Genomic DNA, 17,105 nt, shown 5'->3' with positions numbered 1-17,105 from the left:
GGGGCGGTGACCACTGCAGCCGTGGGAATGAGCGAGACCACCCAGGGATAATGTGTGTGCGATGTTAGTAGAATGAGGGCAAAAGATGGTCCGGGATGGAACCTTTGAGACAGGCCAAGATTTAAGGCGAGTGAGAAAGAAGAGTTCTCAAGGCAGTGAAGCCAGAGGGCAGTGTTTCAAGAAGGGACTGGTCGTCAGTGTCCAGAGAGATGGCAATTGAAAAGTGCTCGCTGAGAGGTAAAATCATTAGTGTTCTGTAATATGACTGTTTAAGAAACCCAAGGGAATCAATCATCTGGAAAACACTTCTAATGAATACCAGTTCAGTTAGGTAACCAGTTTCTTTTTTTTAAGATTTATTTATTTATTTATTTGAGAGAGAGAGACCTCGCACAGAGAGAGAGGGAGAAGCAGACTCCCTGCCGAGCAGGGAGCCCAATGCAGGACTCGATCCCAGGACCCTGGGATCATGACCTGAGCTGAAGGCAGACGCTTAACCGACTGAGCCACCCAGGCATCCCTAGGTAGCCAGTTTCAAAAGAGACATGAAGAAAACCATGGACTTCTTATCAACCGACAATAACTAACTAGAAAACATAATGGAACAGAAGACCTCATTCACAGTAAAAACCCCTTACTCTATCCTGCCCACAGACCCGATGTGATCTGTCCCCGGCTACCTCGCTTGCTTCATCTCTTACTGTTCTTGGTCCACCCCCTTTTTTAAGTAGACTCCACGCCCAGCATGGAGCCCAGTGAGGGGCTTGAACTCATGACCCTGAGATCAAGAGTCAGATGCTTAACTGACTGAGCCACCCAGGCACCCCTGTTCTTATTTTTAATAAGGTGAAATTCACGCAACATAAAATGAACTATTTTAAAGTGAACAATTCAGTGGCATTTAATACATTCACAATGTGGTGCAACCATCACCTCTGCCTCGTTCCAAACATTCTCATTTCCCCAAAAGGAAACACTGAACACTAACTCCCCACCCCCTTCTCCCCTCTTTCCCCGGTAACCACTATTCTATTTTCTTTCTTTATGACTCTATTCTAGGCACCTCCTGTAAGTGGAATCATACAGTATTTATCCTTTTGTGTCTGGTTTCTTTCACTTGAACGGTGTTTTCAAGGTTCATCCCCAGGGCAGCATGCACCAGAATTGTCTACCTTTTAGAGCCTGAGTAATATTCCATTGTCTGGATTGCCCACATTTTGTTTAGCCAGTCATCAGTTGATGGCCACTAGGTTGTTTTCACCTTTTTTTTTTTTTTTAAAGATTTTATTTATTTATTTGACAGAGAGATACACAGCTAGAGAGGGAACACAAGCAGGGGGAGTGGGAGAGGGAGAAGCAGGCTTCCCGCGGAGCAGGGAGCCCGATGCGGGGCTCGATCCCAGGACCCTGAGATCATGACCTGAGCCGAAGGCAGACGCTTAACCGACTGAGCCACCCAGGCGCCCCAGGTTGTTTTCACCTTTTGGCAATTGTGAATAATTCTCCCTTCCTGCACTAGCTCCCAGCTCTCTTGCCTTCTTCCTATTGCAGATCTCCTCAAGCTCGCTTCTGCCTCTGGACCATTACTTTTGTTATTCCACTGGAATGCTCTTCTCCTAGATTCTCCCATGGCTGTCTTATGCAGCTTAAAGGTCACATTGTCGGGAAGCCTTCACAGTCACTTTTTATCCCCATTATCGGAAGGAGTAAGAAGTAGTGTCCAGACCAGGAATTGTTTTTTAAATAATTTTCTAAAAAAAGATTTTTATTTATTTGAGAGAGAGCATGAGCAGGGGGAGGGGCAAAGGGAGAGGGAGAAGCAGACGCCCCGCTGAGCAGGGAGCCCGATGTGGGGCTCAATCCCAGGACCCTGAGATCATGACCTGAGCCGAAGGCAGACGCTTAACTGACTGAGCCACCCAGGCACCCCACACCAGGAACTGTTTTGTGCCTTTGGCCTCCTTAGCAATCCAGTGAGGCCTATGGACTCATACTTCAAATAATGGTTTTAAATGCCTAAAATATGCCCATTATACTAAAAATACAGTTCTCAAAATATTTTCAAATTGTGGTTTAGTGATCTATGTCCTTCTTTATTAGTTCCTGAGGTAATATCTATATGCAGCTGTAATAACTATCATAATTTAGAAGGTATGTAAGTATAAATGCTATTTTGAGATATTTGCAACAACTGTAATAGGAAGCAGAAATATCAGTGATTTCTATTGACTGTGAAATCACAGGTACTGCTAAAATTACTGTAGATTGTTACCTACATTTGTACCTGAAGAAACTGCTAAGCTTCAGTGAGAGCTCAGTGAAAACGAGGTGGTGTTTTCCTATCCAAGTTCATGGATCCTGTGAATCCTTGGAAGTCTGTGGACCCCAGGTTAAGAGCACCTGCCCCAGGGGCGCCTGGGTGGCTCAGTCAGTTAAGCGTCTGCCTTCAGCTCAGGTCATGATCCCAGGAGTCCTACATTTGGCTCCCTGCTCAGCAGGGACCTTGCTTCTCCCTCTGCCTGCCGCTCCTCCTGCTTACGCTCTCGCTCTCTCGCTCTCTCTCTGACAAATAAATAAATAAATCTTTAAAAAAAAAAAAAAAGAGCACCTGCCCTAAAATGTGAAAGACAAACAGTAGTGATGAGGAGGGGTGGATTATGTTGGGACTGGGTTTTTTTAAAAGACTATTTATTTTAGAGAGAGAGGGGAGGGAAGATCGCGCGGTTGCGTGCGTGCACATGAGCAGGGGGAGCAGAGGGAGAGAATCTCAAGCAGACTCCCTGCTGAGTGCGGAGCCTGTCGCGGGTCTCGAGCTCACGACCCCGAGGTCATGACCTGAGCCAAAATCAAGGGTCAGACGCTCAACCGACTGAGCCCCCCAGGTGCGCCTTAGAGCTGGGTTTTTGTAGCAGATGGAAGAGATTGTAGGAGGCCAGGGAATAATGAGTGAGAAGAAAGCTGCCTTCTCCACCCCTCCATGGAACTTGGGTGTGAGAGATGTAGAAATTTCCAGCTGAGAAGGTATCTGAGGGAAGCTCCATCTTTGAAGGGGAGTCAGGTATGACCTGGGAGAAAGAAACATTTGTGCAGAGACTGCCTGTGTGAATAAGGGATTCGGTTTATCATGGACTGAGGGCCAGTGAGCATAACAGAGTGGGGTGGAATCCTTACTAGATTCCAGATAACCACGCTGGACACTGAGGATACACAGATGAGTAAGACAAAGATGAATCACCCATTATGATTAGTCTAGACCAAATGCTGTCGGTTGATTGGCTGGTTTGGCTGGTCTGATCCAGGGACCCCCTAAGGGCCTGAGGCAGCTGCAGAAAGATAGACCCAGGGTATCACCAGAGATGAGGGGGAGGGAGGGTGAGAAAAAACTCAAAAAGCACTCTTTTCTCCTTTGGTTCCTTTTACAGAACAAAAAAATGAAGTAACAAAAAAAAGTTATGTAATGGAGAAAGAAAAAAAAAAAGAAGCAGTGCCATGATTCGATAATTCAAATGAGCCAATCATCCAAAAATTAATTAGAGGAGTCAAAGGGACGCATCCCCCACCCTTGCTCCTAATTCTTCAGGAACCTTCGAAGGATCTCTGCAACCAAGAGATTCTTGGATGCTGTTACCCTTCAGAATGATGTTTGGCTCAGAGGGATCAAAGGAAGAAGAAAAAAAAAAAAAAGGATTTTATTTTTAGAATTTTCTCTGGGGCTCTAGAGATAACTTGCACCTGGATCTCTCGTCTGTATGTAGCGCTCAGAATCTAGGATTTGTCGATTCTTTTTTTTTTTTTTTTAAAGCTATTTTCCCTTCTCTACCAGGGGGATCTTTCGGAAAGGCTCAGGTTGAGGGCTGCTGCAGGTGAGAAGCCCTGGCCCGGTTCCCGCTCCCTTCGGTCTTGTTTCTAGCTGGCGATGCTGTAGCTACAAGCTCACTGCTTGGGTTACAAACCTCTTCTGGCTTCAAGGGAGGAAGCCTTGGACGGCGAGGCGGCAGACAGATGGGGGCATGAGACCAGAGGCAGGGCTGAAGCCACGCCGACCTAGTTAGAGCAGAAGGAGGCTGCAGGGCTGGCAGGAAAGGCCCAGGAGAGAAGAGAGAAGCTTCCCGGGACGGGGAGGAGCAGAAGACTGGCTCTGGTTTAAGACGCCCTGGCAAGACTTGGGGTCGTGAAGGGGACTTGTGTGGAGACTCAGTGAGCTGGGGGTGTGTGTGTGTACGTGTGTGTGTGGGGGGGGGGGCAATCTTTACCAAATGTTGTCCACATGCTTAGATTTTAAAGTCACACTCTTGGAGGAAATGAGAACCAGAAAAATATGGACCTTAGGAGAGCCATGTGGGCAGTGCCGGAGACCCAGCAAGACTGAGCAGAACCCAGAGCATCGTGACGAGATTCCCCCGCAGTGGGTCAAGGACAGGTCCCGGCCACCACCACCGGGTACCCAGCTCCCACACTAGGCACGGGGGGGGGGGGGGCGGGGGGGGGAGACACAGGGAGCACAGATGCCAGTGGTCTCCACACTGCATCGGGGCCCCATGCGGGAGAGAGAAGAGCCCTTCGTGGCCCCTGCCCCTCAGAGGGACGCAGTCTGTTTGAGGGAACGGTAATCCTTGTGAAGGGAGAGTAAGCGATCCCATAGCATAATTGCTTTTGTTTATGCTCCGGGGTCACAGAAGGGATTTCTGGCAGAACAGGGGAAGGCTGTGTGGAAGACGAGGTGGACAGTCTATGGCCCTGAGGTGTGGGAGGGCAGGAGTGGGATGAGAAGAGAGATGCGGGCATTCCAAAGGAAAGGTATGCCCAGAGGCAGAAGTTCGGCTCCCGCGCCGACCAAGTTGGTGGCCGGCCCGGCCCGTCGAGGGGAGATGGAGGGAATGCAGCTGGACGGGAAGAGTCAGATGACCCAGGGCATTTCAAACTTCGAGAAGGGACTGTACCGAAAGCCCGGGTTTGGAAGCGGTCGGGCCATGTCCCTGCTCTCCCCCGACCCCTCCCCAGCTACAAGCCCATCGTGGAGTTCATTGACGCCCAGTTCGAGGCCTACCTGCAGGAAGAGCTGAAGATCCGCAGGGTCCTGCACACCTACCACGACTCCCGAATCCACGCCTGCTTGTACTTCATCGCCCCCACGGGCCATTCCCTGAAGTCTCTGGACCTCGTGACGATGAAGAAGCTGGACAGTAAGGTACAGAGGCAGGCATGAGGGCGGGCGGGAGGCAGGGCACACCGGAATCACCCTTACTGGTCTCTCAGGCCAGGCAGGTGCCAAATTCCAGGAGACGCTCTATGGCCTCCTCATCCTCTCCTTCATCCCCTGTCCCTCCAGAGAGATGGTGTTATTGATCCAGCAGCTGCGTTGTATGCTTTGTGATCTGTTTTCCCAGCGCTGGGCGTGGGTCTACCCTGAGCCGTCTCTCTGCCCTGATCCCTCCGGGCCTAGGGGCTCAGCCGTTGGCAATGGAAAGTTATTATTTTTATTATCAATAATAATTTTAGGCACAGCAGCTAACATTTGTTAAATCCTCATTATATGCCACTATTATGCAAGCACCCTCTGGAGTATCTCCTTGAATTCTCACAACCCGATAAGGCAAACAGCATCATTATCCCCCACTTATGGAAGTGGACACCGAGGCCCTAAGAGGGTAAGGGACTTGCGTGTTGTCATGTAGCTAGTTCCTGGCAGAGTCTAGATTCGAACTCAGATCCCGGGCACCACGTTCTGTGGCCTCCATTCCTGAGAAAGATGGCTGTGGGAATCAGTCGTGTCCTGCTCTAAAAGGAACTGAAAAATGTAAGTCCCACACCAGATAGAAATCAGACAAGGATTCTTCCTGTGAAGGGAGTATTTTCTGTACAAAAAAGTTGATGCAGGATTCCTTAAAAAGCCTAATACATTTCCCCCTAACATTTCCTATGTGCCTAGCACTGGGATGAGTACTTTATAGGCATTATTTTATTTCATCCTTCCAAGAATCTAGTGTGGTGGATGCTATTATTCCCACTCCCTCATGAGAAAACTGAGGTACAGAGAGTCAAAGAGCTTGCTCCAGGTCAGACAACTTGTAAGGGGTCTGGGATTTGGACCTGGCTCTCTCTGACTCCAAGGTATTTTATTTTATGAAAGTCTAATTTATATGCATTATTTAGTAGGCTCTCTGTGACAAAAAAAAAAAACCGACACTCAGCTCAAATCAAAATAGGAGCAATTTTTTTCATTTTTTTTTTGCAGCAATGAGCTCACCCCCCCCACCCCCCCCCCACCGTGAGTACCCGGCTGCTCTGGAAATGTCGCTCTGCCCTGCATGTCCTGTATGGGGCAGCAGAGAGCCATGCGGCGGTGGCCCGCTGGGTGGGTTGGGTTAAGTGAAGCCGCCTTTGGCATATGCTTGTCTTGTGTCCATGGGGACACAGGGAAAAGTGACAAGGAGAATTAGCTCTCTCTACTCTTCCACCTTGGCAAAGGCTTTGACCCTCCCCCCTCCCGCGAAGACTTCAAGGAAGGTACCTGCAGGGTCCAGTGTTCCTTTGCCCCGGCGCGTGAAACTGGAGGCCACCTTCACAGGTACTCCCCAGGCAAAGCGTAGAGCAGGCCGACTTCGGCCTCCAAGTGCAGAGCTCCTTCCGGGGCCCAAGCACTAAGGATGCTGCCCCACAGGAGCCTGCTGGCAGCAATACCTCTGCCCCCCATGTGAGCCTGAGCTTACGTGTGCCCTGCCCCACAGGCATGTGCGTGTCGCAATTCTTCACCTGCCCGCTGCAGAAGCCCTGTCTCTCCTTGAAGTCCTTTCAAGGAGCAGGGTTCAGGGGGATTGAACTTCGGGGTGGCGTTAGGCCTTTGTCCTGCTGTCGGAAATTGGGCATATGTACCTGCTTGCTTTGTGCAGAAAGTAATCGCGAAACTCAGGTAGCGTCACTCCTTTTTGCATGAAGTCTCGGATCACGCTGGTAACCGCGAGGGTCTTTTTCATCCAGCTGGGTTGGTTCATAAGTTTGCTGCCAGAAAGGGGGCCAGGTGAGCGCCTTCCCTGAGCTCTGCCCTGCCTCCCCTCCCTGCCATGGCCCGTGGGGCTGGGTCTCTAACACACTGGGGCGAGCCTGCACCGGATAGGTTGGGACAATTTACTGTTAACAAGGAGTGGCCGCCTCCCCGCCTTGTCAACCACAGATTCCCAACTGTCCTTTTTCTGCTTGGAATCACCCAAGCAGTGATCTCAATATGAAGATATCACACAGCTCATCAGTTTGGAGCTGAGCTGGTTAAGACTCTGGATTTAGGAAGAAGGCTAAACTTAGATCTGGATCCCAGTTCTGCTACTTACCTGCTCTGTGGCCTTGGACAAATTACTTAGCCTCTCTGTGCACTAATTTCTCATTGGTAAACTGAGAGAGGTGTTGTCAGGATTAATTGTGTTAATCCACGTAAAGCACTTAGTCCAGTACCCAGAGCTTAGTAAGCGGCACCCACTGTCATTTATTATATTGTGATTTGGCTACAGAGGTGGCCAGTCCCGGGCCGTTGGGTTGAGCTGGTGGAAGCCCTCTGCCATGCTGCTATCGGTTGCAGATTACCAACAATGATCCCGCTTTTCTCCTCCCTTCCCCAGGTGAACATCATCCCCATCATCGCCAAATCAGATGCCATTTCGAAGAGTGAGCTAACAAAGTTCAAAATCAAAATCACCAGCGAACTTGTCAGCAATGGGGTCCAGATCTACCAATTCCCTACAGATGACGAGTCAGTGGCAGAGATCAATGGAACCATGAACGTGAGTGGGGGCACAGGGGTTCAACTTTCTGACGATTTACTGTTTCTTTTTATTATTTTTCTTTTTTTTTTTAAGATTTTATTTATTTATTTTTTGCGAGCGAGAGAGCACGAGTAGGAAGGAACGGCAGGCAGAGGGAGAAGGAGAAGCAGGCTCCCCACCGAGCAGGGAGCCCGATGTGGGGCTCGATCCCAGGACCCTGGGACCATGACCTGAGCTGAAGGCAGACGCTTAACCGACTGAGCCACCCAGGCGCCCCTATTTTTATTATTATTATTTTACAAACTAGTCGTCAAACATCACCATCCATTTTAGTGCGGTCATCTCTCCATCATCTGAATTTCGGGTGTTTGTGAGAAAGAATCCAGAACCCAAACAGCTCCTTTCCCCTAGTATTGGTTGCCTCAAAGTCTCAGAGAGGCAGAGATTAATAGCCAGAGACTGAGGGAGGGAGAGGCTGACCTCAGGAAGAGTCTGGAGCCGGGGATTCGGACCTCTCCTTCCACCCTCCTCTTGGATGCGGCTTCGGTCTAAGCCAGGCCCCCTGGGCCTGCCAGAAAGGCAAACAGTCTTCTTCTCTGACCAAAACAATGCCATGACAACCACAGCAGAAAAAGTTGGCTGGCTTCTGGGACTCCAGGATAATATGTACTCAGATCATCGAGCCCTCTACCCCCGGGGGGAAAAATGACATATAGCCTCTGATTTTTCTGGTGACTAGAGAAATGTTATTTTTCAGTTTCAGGGTGATGCTTTGCTTTATTGAGTGTGAATGAATGAAAAAAAAAAAAACCACCCCAACTTGCCATCTTTCCTCTCCTCTCCCACTCCCCCCTCCCCCAACTAGAAGAATGAGTAATGAGCAAGGCGGGGAGTCAAGCATCTCATGCTTCTTTACAACGTGTTGATGCTGTTGCTGCGAAATCTTCAATGTTGTGATTTCAAGGAGACAGCTAATAGCTTTTGGAAAGCCTCTGCTTTGAGAACAGATTTTTTTTTTTTCTCTCTTTTGAGAGGCATCAGTTTTTCCTAATGACATAATGCCCGGGTATAACCAAACTCAGGAAAGCCTGGTAATAAAAGCCATTTTTAGAAAACTTCCCAGCTGCTGCCACCCCTGAGTTATCATTATGGTATCAGCCCCTACCTCCTAGAATCTGGCCAACAAATTAGCATGGAGGGGCTGCAAGTCATTGTCTCCGTCTGCCTTGCCCCCCATCGGTACGCCCGAGATGTGTTCGTTATTAGAAGTCCCTCATCATCTTTGACCAGTCTGGCCTAAGAGTAAGGCTATGTGGCTTGGGGTGGGTGGAGTCCTATCCTCTCTGACCCATCGTGAGTGTGAAAAAAGGGGGAACAGAAAGATGAGCCCTTATCCTCTCAAGCAGTCAGGGCATTTTGATGGAAACCAGACTCTGCCATGATGAGAAAACCTGAAAGGGTGCCTAGCCTGCAGACAAATGGGAACCTTGGGGCACCTGGGTGGCTCAGTTGGTTAGGCGTCTGCCTTCAGCTCGGGTCATGATCCCAGAGTCTGGGGATTGAGTCCCGCATCGGGCTCCCTGCTCAGTGGGGAGTCGGCTTCTCCCTCTGACTCTACCCCCTTTCGTGCTTTCTCTTTCTCTCTCTCACTCACTCTCTCTCAAATAAATAAAGTCCTTTAAAAAAAAAAAAAAGGGAACCTAGAGAGAAGTGTCATGTGGTGTCCCTGGCATGATGTCTGGAAGCGCTTAGTCACCTCAGAGCACTGGGCCCCGTAGATACCTTCAAACTTGGGTTCCCTACGTCACCAGGTAGCTTTTGGGCTTGTGGTTTGCTTTGCTAAGAATAAAAAGGGGAAAGAGTTCTCAGCCGTCTCGAGGTGTCATCCAAAAACGATAGCTCATTACACTGAATCGGGAGTGACAGTTTTTTGGGCTCTGCTCTCAGCTCAGCTGTGCCCTCCTGCTTGAACCTAAGGTAGGCTCAGCCTCTGGGCTGGAAACTTCTCGTGCTGTGAAGCAGAGGTTCTCAGTCACGCTATTTTGGCTGGGAGGAGGTTCTGGGTAATTTCTTCCAACCGTCCAAAGTGTGCTGGCGTTTCACTTTGAAAAACTAAATTTGAGTGGATTTAGGGTTATCCCTGAATTGAGTGGATTTAGGGTTATCCCTATAATAACATCTCTCAACATTCCCTGACGATCCACTGTGTTTTTCTGAGTGGGGAAGAGTGTGCCTGGCATTGGGCGTCCCCATGGGAGGGGGGCATGCATGTGAACGCCACGTGTTACCTCTTGTGATGGGCAGCGGGACTTGCTTAGCCCGTCTGCCACCCGAACAACTGTGTCAAAGTCCCCAGGGTCTTCAGACCTGTTGTGGTGTATGTAGCTGCGTCATCAGAAACCCAGGCTTGGGTGGTAGGAGGAATGGGTGCTGGCCTTTCAATTCTGGCTTTGACTCCAGCCCCACAGCCTCTGCCACCCCAGCCAATTGTCATGTGGACCGGATTGGAAGAAGTGAAAGAAGTGTCTTGCCTAAGTGGAGAAGAGCATCTAGCCATCCCACCGCCCCCTACTAGGGATTTTCATGGCGGGGAAATAAGACTAATGAGGTCACAGCCTCCCCCTTGGCCTATGGGTGGGTCTGAAAAACGATATCAGATTGGGGGTCGGCAAGAGAAGGGAGTGAGCGGTCTTGTTGCATGCCTCTTCAACCCATGCTCTGGTAACTCTCAAGGTTGTAGACTTTAATTCTAAGATTGCTATGTTGGGAGGAAGCCACTCCCGATCGGGTTATTATCAGACAAGGAATCAACGGTGCTGACCGTCTCTATTTCACCAGGCTGAGGAGAACGGTCATCCAGCCTCCCAACTATAATGGATGTTCTGGAACTGAAATAGACTAATTCACGCCAGCTGGATCATCCAATACTTTAAAATATACTGAGGGAATTTTTAAAAGATTTTTTATTTATTTTATTGTATCTTTTTTTGTTTTTAAGATTTTTTTAAAATTTTTTATTTATTTGCGAGAGAGAGAATGAGAGACAGAGAGCATGAGAGGGAGGAGGGTCAGAGGGAGAAGCAGACTCCCTGCTGAGCAGGGAGCCTGATGTGGGACTCGATCCCGGGACTCCAGGATCATGACCTGAGCCGAAGGCAGTCGCTTAACCAACTGAGCCACCCAGGCGCCCTGTTTTTAAGATTTTTATTTAATTATTTGACAGAGAGAGACACAGCGAGAGGGAACACAAGCAGGGGGAGCGGGAGAGGGAGAAGCAGGCTTCCCGCTGAGCAGGGAGCCCGATGTGGGGCTCGATCCCAGGACCCTGGGACCGTGACCTGAGCCGAAGGCAGACGCTTAACGACTGAGCCACCCAGGCGCCCCAAGATTTTATCTATTTAAAAAGAAGATTTTAGAGCACAAGCGGGCAGAGTAGCAGGGCAGAGGGAGAGGGAGAAGCAGACTCTCCGCTGAGCAGGGAGCTGGACGTGGGGCCCGATTCCGGGACCCTGAGATCATGACCTGAGCCGAAGGCAGCCGCTTAACCGACTGAGCCACCCAGGTGCCCCTATACTGAGAGGAATTTAAGGTCGATACGAGAGGAAAGGTAGTGAATCTGAGAACAGACTCCCAAGAGGAGGCTTGAGAGTGTCTCTTGGAGTTTTCGGAGACTGGACATCTGACGTCGGGGGGCACATCCGCCCGTGTTTCAGGGCAGCGCTGTCCTGCCACCATCAGAGTCTCCTCCCTGGGCCCACACCTACAAAGTGTCACCCCCAGGAGTGTGGTTGCTTGGAGGGTGTACCATCTCCCTGCTCTGCTCGACTCTCTCCTGGTCGTCAAAGCTGCCCGTCTCTCCAGAGCAGTGGAACGAGGGCCAAAGTCCGGCCCCACGATATCCTGCCCAAAATGACTGTCACTCCCGATTCATTGTCATGAGCTGTCGTTTTTGGATGACACCTGGAGATGGCTTTTTGCCATTTAGCCACGAGGCAGAGCGCCGGCGGCTGCGGGTGGCTGGGAGGGCCCGGCAGCTAAAGCACGGTGGCCTTACTCTTCCCTGGCAAGATTTGGGCCCAGGAGTTAGGGACCTGGGCTAGTCGTTTCCCCCAGATCGCGAATGGGGTGAATGAGAACCGCCCCATAGGGCTGTCGTGAGAAGCCAACCAGAGCTGCTCGGCAGCACCCAGAAAAATTCCGCTCGCCGATGCTTATCTGAACAGACTTTGATGCCAGGTGCCAAGCGTGTGCCGGGAGGTGTCGGGAGCCCTGGCGGGCGCTGTGCCTTACCACGGGCAGGGACAGAATGACAGCGCGGTGAGGAAGAGGGGAGGCGAGTGACCCTGTCATCCTAACTAGCAGGGGCTTGTGGGGATAAATCTAACGGGCCCAAGGAAAGACAAAACGGGTTTGTTTTTTTTTAATGCCTTTATTCTCTTCTTGGGTTTTTTTCCTCCTTTCCTCTCGAGCCCAGAGAAGTCCCCGGTCACCTCACACGCCCTCCTCCATCACTTTCAGCTGAGAGCCGGGGATGCGCCAGAAGGTTCTCTTTCTCACCTCGTCCCTCGGTCTAGCCCTCTGCCGTCGCTGCCCTCTGGCTCTTTGGTGTCACGTGGCTGAAGTCTTGGGTCTCGGCAGGAGGGGCAGCATTTTCCCAGAAAGCGCTTAGGGCTGGATTTGAGGTTCCCCACGTGTCTTGGGGTCCTGAGTGGGAATGAACCGTGCCTGAGGGATGTCCCTCCGACAAAGCCGGCTGGCAGGGGTCAGGGAGGCTCTGGCCCTCGTGCCCCATGTGTCGCACGCCCACAGACCCTCACGTTCAGTCCCCTCCTAGGACCGATGCAACATTTCCGGCGGCCAGCCCGGCGCATCCTCCATATGCCCATAACCTCCTCTTTCCTGTGTCCTCGCTTCAGGCACAGTGAGTGGAGTGGGAAGGGGTGGAGGCGGTTGCTGAGGTGATGCTCTGAGAGCGGCCAACAGAGGGTGATGCGAGAGCCACCTCAGGGGGATGACCAAGCGCCTCGGGGGACTTGCGGGTGTCCTGGAGCTGAGCTCCCGATTAAGTCCTGTGGCTTTCCACTCTGAAGAACATTCTTGGGGGGCAGGTGCTAAAGAGAATGGGGAAGAAGGATTGGCTGTGACATCAGCGCGCAGATTAAGCAAACAAAAGACATTTGCTGTAGGTTTGCCAGAATCCAACTGCTTCTTATCATCTGGCCTTGTGCAAGCGGGTCGCCCCGGGGGTTTAGAGCGCTCACCCCATCGGCTGCTCGGACCCGCTGCGTGAGCGTGGCAGCCCGGTGGCGGGCTTTGAAGCCAGAGAGACCCGGGTTCCATCCCTAGCTCTGGCCCTCACTGCTGTGTGCCCGCTGGCAACTGGACCTCAGTTTCCTCGTCTATATAATGGGGATAAGAATACCTAACTCACTGTGCTGTTGGAAAGAGCCCGCGAGCCGCATAGGCTGCCACTGCAGCTCATGCCTGTTCCATAGCTACCCCGACTGTTGGCGCAGTAGCTGCCGCCTCCTCTGGGAAGCCTGCTTTGACTTTGTGGAGTGAGCTGCTCCCTCCTCTGTCCCTCCAGCTCTTGGACCTCTGTTTATAGTCAATATTATTATTATTTTTTTAAAGATTTTATTTATTTATTTGACAGAGAGAGACACAGCGAGAGAGGGAACACAAGCCTAGCACACAGTAGGGGCTCAGTAAATCCGCGAGCATGGATGAGTCAGCAAATGTATCTGTGACAGAGGCCTGTTTCTCCTGGCGGGCGAAGAAAGCTTGCTCCGGTGGACTTGCCCTTGTCTGGGGAAAGGCCTTTTGGGTAGAGCCCCACCCAGGATCACCTGGTTTGTAAACAGTATTTATTCACAGGTTCCACTTGGCCAGGGGTCACAGGGTGCTGGAAGCCTTTCCCAAGCTCCCCCACTACCAGCTGCAGGCAGTTGCCTTTTCTCTGACGCCCAAAACCTTCATCAGCCAGGCCTAGCCCCCCATGACCCTGCAAGCACCACGCTCATACCCCTGTTTGTACTTCGCCTTTCTTTCCTCTCTACTGTGTTCATGGCCCTGCTGCTGCCATTCAAGGAGTATTTATTAAGTACCTACTACGTGCAAGCCCCGGACCCTACATTTGAGCCCTTGGTCATGTTCTGTCTTACACGATTCCGCGTATGTAATTCCGGTGCTCCCAATAAGACTGTAAGCTCCTAGGGGGTGAGGGAGTGTGTGCCTTCTACCTCTTTTGTCTCCCTTATGGCACTTAAAACAACCCAGCACAGCTATGGGCATGTGGGAAAATACCTGTGGACTTGACTTCTAGGCTCAAGAGTTCCGCGTGGGCTCTTGCTTCAAGGGAAGGATGAGAACAAGGAGCGCAGAGCTCAGTCAGCAGTGTGGTTATAGTACATACCGGCTCCCGGGGCTCTCACACTTGGGGGAGGGGGCAGCGATCCTTTAGCCTCTCTACCCACACGTAGCCCCCCTCATCCCACTCACCCACCTTCCAAAGGCTTTCCGCCTCAGCACCTGTGTATTCTGAACAGCGCGCTCATCTGGGTATCTGCTCATTATTCGGCTTATTTTCCATCTTCGTCTGTTCTCTGTGTGTTTGGCCACGTCATTGAGAATTTCTGGACAGCAGAAACTTGGACTGGCCTCTCAGCCCCACACAGCTCAGAGCTTCAGAAATTCCTCTTGATGATGGCGACAGGGAGGGACACTACCGCAGTGTGATAGGCCCGAGGCCCTGGAGCCGGCGCCTTTCTCCCAGAGCTCTGCTCTGAGCCTCGGTTTGCCTTCTGTTCCAGGCGCACCTGCCGTTCGCTGTCATCGGCAGCACAGAGGAGCTGAAGATAGGCAACAAGATGATGAAGGCGCGGCAGTATCCTTGGGGCACGGTGCAGGGTGAGTGAGTCTCCAGGACACGGGGCCCCTCTCCCTGTCTCCAGCCGCTGTGTGACTAGGCCCTAACTTGTCCCCGGTCTGTACTCATTTGCCTTGGGCTTCCAGCAGCTTTGGCCCCACCCCTGGATTCTCTGCTGTGAGCAAGCTCTCTTTGTCTCCAATGGAGAAAGCATTCCTAAAACAAAAGCGAATGTTATTGGAGCCAGGTAAGAAGGAATGTTCAAGAAAGTATGTGTATTGGCCCCAGGTGCCCCAGGGCACCAGGAGATGTACAAGAATATAGCAGATGAGTAGCGGACAACCCAGATAACCATCAAAAATAGATTGGATGAATTGCAAAATGTTCATCTAATGGGATACTAGACGGTGGCGAAAATGAATGGATTATAGTTACTTGTACAGGAATGAATCTCAGAAACATAACATTGGGCTCAGTAAATCAAAGAATGCATGCTGTATGGGCGCCTGGGTGGCTCAGTTGGTTAAGCGACTGCCTTCGGCTCAGGTCATGATCCTGGAGTCTCAGGATCGAGTCCCGCATCGGGCTCCCTGCTCGGCGAGGAGCCTGTTTCTCCCTCTGATCCTCTTCCCTCTCATGCTCTCTGTCTCTCATTCTCTCTCTCTCAAATAAATAAATAAAATCTTTAAAAAAAAGGGGGGGGGAAAGAATGCATGCTGTATGATTCCGTTGATGTGAATTCCCAAAGGAGACAACACTGAACAAGATCTATCTTTTTAGGAATTCATACGTAAGTGGCGAAACCACAAAGTAAAAGGAAGAACGATAAAGCCCAAAGTCAGGATAGTGGTTAAGTCTCGTTTCGAGACCAGGTAGAGACACAAGGTACTGGTACTATTTCATAGGGTTGTAGATACATTGGTATTCAGTTTTTCTTCTTTATTTCTGTATATATATAATTATTACACAATTTCAAAACAGATGTATATACACTCAGGAAACTTCCTTTTGTGGTCTGCCTGACCCGTGGTAAGTTACCCGTGGAACTAGTCAGTTCTGTGGATAAGGCAAGGCCTGGGACGCTGCCATGGCAGACGAGGCGTCTGTCCTCCAAGTCTTCAGCTCTAAGCTGGGTCTTAGAGGGGCACCGTGTGCGAGAGGGCGGCTGATTCACTGTATGCTCATCGCTGCCATTGAGCAAACAACGGGAAGTGGGTGGGAAGTTGTCCACCTCACGTATAAGGCTGGCATGCCGGAGCCTCTCCAGTGATCGCTGGATTTTTCCATAGGTAGGACAAGACTGCTTATCGGAGCTGGGCTAGGTTTTGGTCTTCTCTGCCGTCTGGGGCCGAGATGCTCTGCTAGGGACGTTTTGTGAATGGTTCCTGGACCCATAGTCCTAACTGGGAATGAGTTTGTGGTTCCAGTGACTTCCTCCAATTTAGATCGTGCACACCTAACCAACAAAGGGTTTTTGAAGGTTTTTTGTATAAGTTGGAGTTCACTGTTCTGTTCGAGTGACCTTGGAGTCAGTCCTTCTGACCAGCCACCGGGGATCACTGTCCGGACTTGGAGGAAGAGCTGGTCCCGAGAAGTTGCCTGACTGATGTGATTTTTAATATTAGCTTATGTTCTATGGCAGCAAGGGGCTCTATTCCCAAGGCAATGGGTCTTTTTTCTTTTAATTTTTTAAAGTTTCACTTACTTGAGTAATCTCTACAACCATTGTACGGGGACTCAAACTCATGACCCCAAGATCAAGGGTTGCATACTCTTCCAGTGAGCCAGCCCGGTGCCCCAAAGCAATGGGTCTTAAGCAGAGGGGTTATGTGAGCCCATCTGAGCTTTGGAAAGGTTACTCTGATGGCCACGAGGCAGTCTGCTGCAACTGTGACCCACCCTGTCATCCCAGACCCCCTCCCTGCCCCCACTCCCCTCTCCCGGCCCTGGAAGACAGAACCTAGGGTGACTAGGCCAGTTCATCATCTCAGACACCACTGTCCCCACATGGTCAGGCCAGACACCCCCACCACAACCCAGGGGACCCATGCTTGGAGGCACACAGCCTTGTATTCCAACCGGAAGTCCACTTTGCTATGATTTGGTCTCTCTTTCTGTCCTTCTGGGCCACTGCCCCAAATGCAGACCTTTGCTGTACTCTTTTGACGGGGTGGGGGGGGGTTGTTCATTCAGGCCAGAAAGTGGGGTCCGCTTTGTCCTGGTCATCATTGCTGCTGCCAGGCCATTATCCATGCTCTAAAAAACACCTCCTTTGAAACTACGACCTGCCATCCAGGCGAGCCACACCTTGGTCCACAGCCCTCTCGGTCCCTGCCCTCTATAGATGTCCTAGTTCTTCCCTTTTATTCTTTGGAGACTTGGCATCTGCTCAGAGCCTTTGCCTCTCCTTTAGTCCGCCTGCACTTCAATCCCACCCGCAACTTGCTAGCCACGTAACCTTGCCTAACCTTACTGAGACCTTG

General features: G+C 50.9%; 1 protein-coding gene across 6 annotated transcripts in view; it reads left to right on the top strand.

Annotated features, from left to right (window-relative positions):
* The window catches only part of SEPTIN6 (septin 6), a 67,229-nt gene that overhangs the window by 33,210 nt on the left and 16,914 nt on the right, over positions 1–17,105 (top strand). For all 6 annotated transcript variants that reach the window (XM_045881849.3, XM_045881847.3, XM_064574521.1 and 3 more), the window contains exons 4-6: positions 5,002–5,188; positions 7,611–7,772; positions 14,567–14,663. In XM_045881849.3, the coding sequence (XP_045737805.1) occupies positions 5,002–5,188; positions 7,611–7,772; positions 14,567–14,663 (446 nt within the window). The remainder of the gene's footprint in view (positions 1–5,001; positions 5,189–7,610; positions 7,773–14,566; positions 14,664–17,105) is intronic.

Source organism: Mirounga angustirostris, unplaced genomic scaffold (assembly GCF_029215605.1).
Source record: "Mirounga angustirostris isolate CCGP_5_RB_7025 unplaced genomic scaffold, mMirAng1.0.hap1 SCAF_11, whole genome shotgun sequence".
In the NCBI taxonomy this organism is placed as follows: Eukaryota; Metazoa; Chordata; class Mammalia; order Carnivora; family Phocidae; genus Mirounga; species Mirounga angustirostris.
The sequence above is the reverse complement of the archived record's forward strand: the minus strand, read 5'-3'. Positions and strand labels throughout refer to the sequence as shown.